Source organism: Corylus avellana, chromosome ca4 (genome assembly GCF_901000735.1).
Source record: "Corylus avellana chromosome ca4, CavTom2PMs-1.0".
Lineage (NCBI taxonomy): Eukaryota > Viridiplantae > Streptophyta > Magnoliopsida > Fagales > Betulaceae > Corylus > Corylus avellana.
This window is the reverse complement of record NC_081544.1, coordinates 3,012,859-3,015,367: the sequence shown is the minus strand read 5'-3', so window position 1 is coordinate 3,015,367 and position 2,509 is coordinate 3,012,859. Positions and strand designations below refer to the sequence as shown.

Sequence of the window (2,509 nt, the reverse complement as noted above, 5' to 3'; positions counted from 1 at the left end):
AGAGAAATATCTGTCTGTCTTATTCTTCGTCAAGAGTTGTATTATTTGTCTTCTATAATTTTCATAGAGGTTATCATCACTTTCTATAGAGATGATTTTGATGTGGAGATGACTACATTTATTATGGTATGATCATCCCTTACATCACCACACGATCCCCTCCATTTACTTGAAATGAAAAATATCTATTACGCTCCAGATTAAATTTTACAAATATAATAATATATATATGTTATCGTATGATGAATATGTCATATAATAAAACAAAATATTAACTGTAAAATGAATCATCTCTCCTTCGTGATAAGAGTTGTCGAGTTGACAAAATGTTGAAGCCACAAGGCAACACCATGAGTGTCAACCGGCCCATGGGCTGCGTAACGTGTAATTGGGCGGGCAAAAAGAAATCCACGGTTCCGAACCCTTGTTTCCAAATTCGATGAGCTCCAAAATAGACCAAAGGCCCATTTCTACTTGAGAAGGTTTGGTGTCGATCGATGCTTTGAAGGGAGATGGAGAAAGCGCTGAGAGTCTACGGTGAGGTCCTGAGGCTGGTGAGGCGGTTGCCGAAAGACACCAGGCCTTACTACGCCAAGTACCTCCGCGAAAACTTCGTCAACTACAGAGAAGTCGACGCCAACGATTCCAATGCCCTCGACGAGCTCTTCCATCGCGCTTACAACCACTCCATCTGGGTCCTCAACAAGGTCCTCATCGCCCCCTCGTTCTCTCATTCAAAATTACGAACGTTTTTATCTTTTCGAGTTTTGCTGACCCACCTTGACTTTCTTGTTAATGCAGTATTCGGTGGATCAATCGGCCGCGGATAAGCTGAGGGACATCTGTTACGGGTAGTGGGTACGCGTATGTCTACCATATGCTTGTTTCTATTCCTCAAAGGGCGTTAGCCCACTTTCCTTTTCAGTTTTGCAAATTGCTGCTTATATGTCTTCTGACAAGAGGGGTAGTGTTTCTATTGCATAATGTTTTAATTGTATGTGTCTGAAGCAAATTGTGATATATCTGATGCTGCTTTGCTGCAATATCCGTTTCGAATGTGCTTTAATAAAATTCGAATGGTTTGACAATGTTGGCTATGATGATCAATGCAATGTGTCTGTATACGTGTTGTAAATAGAAATTTTTTGGGAAAACTTCACTTTGACCCCTGAACTTTTACTCAATTTTACAAATCTCTCTGAACTTTCAAATCTTTTATTTTGGACACCTGAACTTTCAATTACTCTCAATTAGAACATTTTCGTTAATTTTAGCCGTTAAAAATACAAAAAAGACCAAAATGTCATTGATTTTTTATTTTTTATTTTTAAATAAAAAAACATTTTGGAAGTTGAAATTTTATACAAAAGTCAGGGGTATAAACATAATGTAACGTTTAAAATCTGACGGGTGGGTCTATATTGAGAATAATTGAAAGTTCAAGGGTTCAAAATGAAAGATTTGGAAATTCATGGGGAGTTTGTAACATCGAGTGGAAGTTCAGGGGACTAAAGTGAAGTTTTCCCAAATCTTTTATTTGATTGCTTTATTAAAATGTTCATTAATTGCATGATTAACCATGGATGTTTTGTGAGATTTGTATCAATCCTCCATAATATGGTTGTGTTAATTATACGAAATTTTCTCCTTGGATGTGCATTGACCAGCATTAAATCTGCAAACTTTGCTATTTTCAGTGTATTTTTATGTCAAAATGCTGATATATCAATCTCAACCAACCCTTGGATAAGTTATAGTTACAAAATAATAATAATAATAAAATCAAAGGTTAGTTAGAATTAACGCATCAGCATTGTGTTACTTATATAAAAAAAAAAAAAAAAAAAAAAAAAACTAACACATTAGCATTGTGATTTGTGAAGTAATTGTGAGATAAAAATGTAGTTTTTAGCATTACTCATTTTTTTTTAGCAAGGATCGATCCAAATATTGATTAAGACTGTCATGTTAACATTATGAAATAGTTGTAGGATAAAAATGTAATTTTTAGCATTATTCATTCAAAGCTACTTTTGCAATTTCAGACTCCCTTTTCCAATACTTCGCTACTTCACCTCCCATGAAGAATAATGTTGTCTGCTGCATTTTTATCTTACAATTATCCTAAAATGCAAATGTGATAGTCCTAACAATCTTTAGACTAGTCCTTAAAAAAAAAAAGAATTAGTTGAAACTATCACATCATTATTATAAGATAGTTGTAGGATAAAGACGTGGTGTCTAAGATTTCATCTACTCTCCTGTGAATCAACCTAAGAACATTGAGCATGTTTGGCAATTTGGATTCCGCCTTAAACTTGATGCTGTTTTCATTGTGTTATATATAATTTATGGTGATCCTGAGAAACATTGAGAACCATACTTAATCTTGCTAAGCATTTACCAGCACAAAATGGTCATAATTGTGTACAACCATTGCTACTTGCTCCCATTCTAATACTTAGCCATTTCACTTCCCTAGAAACTGCACCAAGAGAACATCAGAGCA

At 34.9% G+C, this 2,509-nt stretch overlaps 1 protein-coding gene across 1 annotated transcript; it reads left to right on the top strand.

Moving 5' to 3' along the window:
- Nucleotides 1-432: 432 nt before the first annotated feature.
- On the top strand, nucleotides 433-1,088 carry LOC132179555 (LYR motif-containing protein At3g19508). The gene is made up of 2 exons (XM_059592296.1): nucleotides 433-707; nucleotides 802-1,088. The coding sequence occupies exons 1-2, from the start codon at nucleotides 513-515 to the stop codon at nucleotides 853-855; spliced, it is 249 nt and encodes an 82-aa protein (XP_059448279.1). The 5' UTR covers nucleotides 433-512; the 3' UTR covers nucleotides 856-1,088.
- Nucleotides 1,089-2,509: the final 1,421 nt, after the last annotated feature.

What these genes read in the sequence shown, in the direction of transcription:
- LOC132179555 (XM_059592296.1), top strand. Translation starts at nt 513, where the DNA reads ATGGAGAAAGCGCTGAGAGTCTACGGTGAGGTCCTGAGGCTGGTGAGG. An exon ending in CCATCTGGGTCCTCAACAAG is followed by an intron (nt 708 to 801) that starts GTCCTCATCGCC and finishes TTGTTAATGCAG; the next exon opens with TATTCGGTGGATCAATCGGC.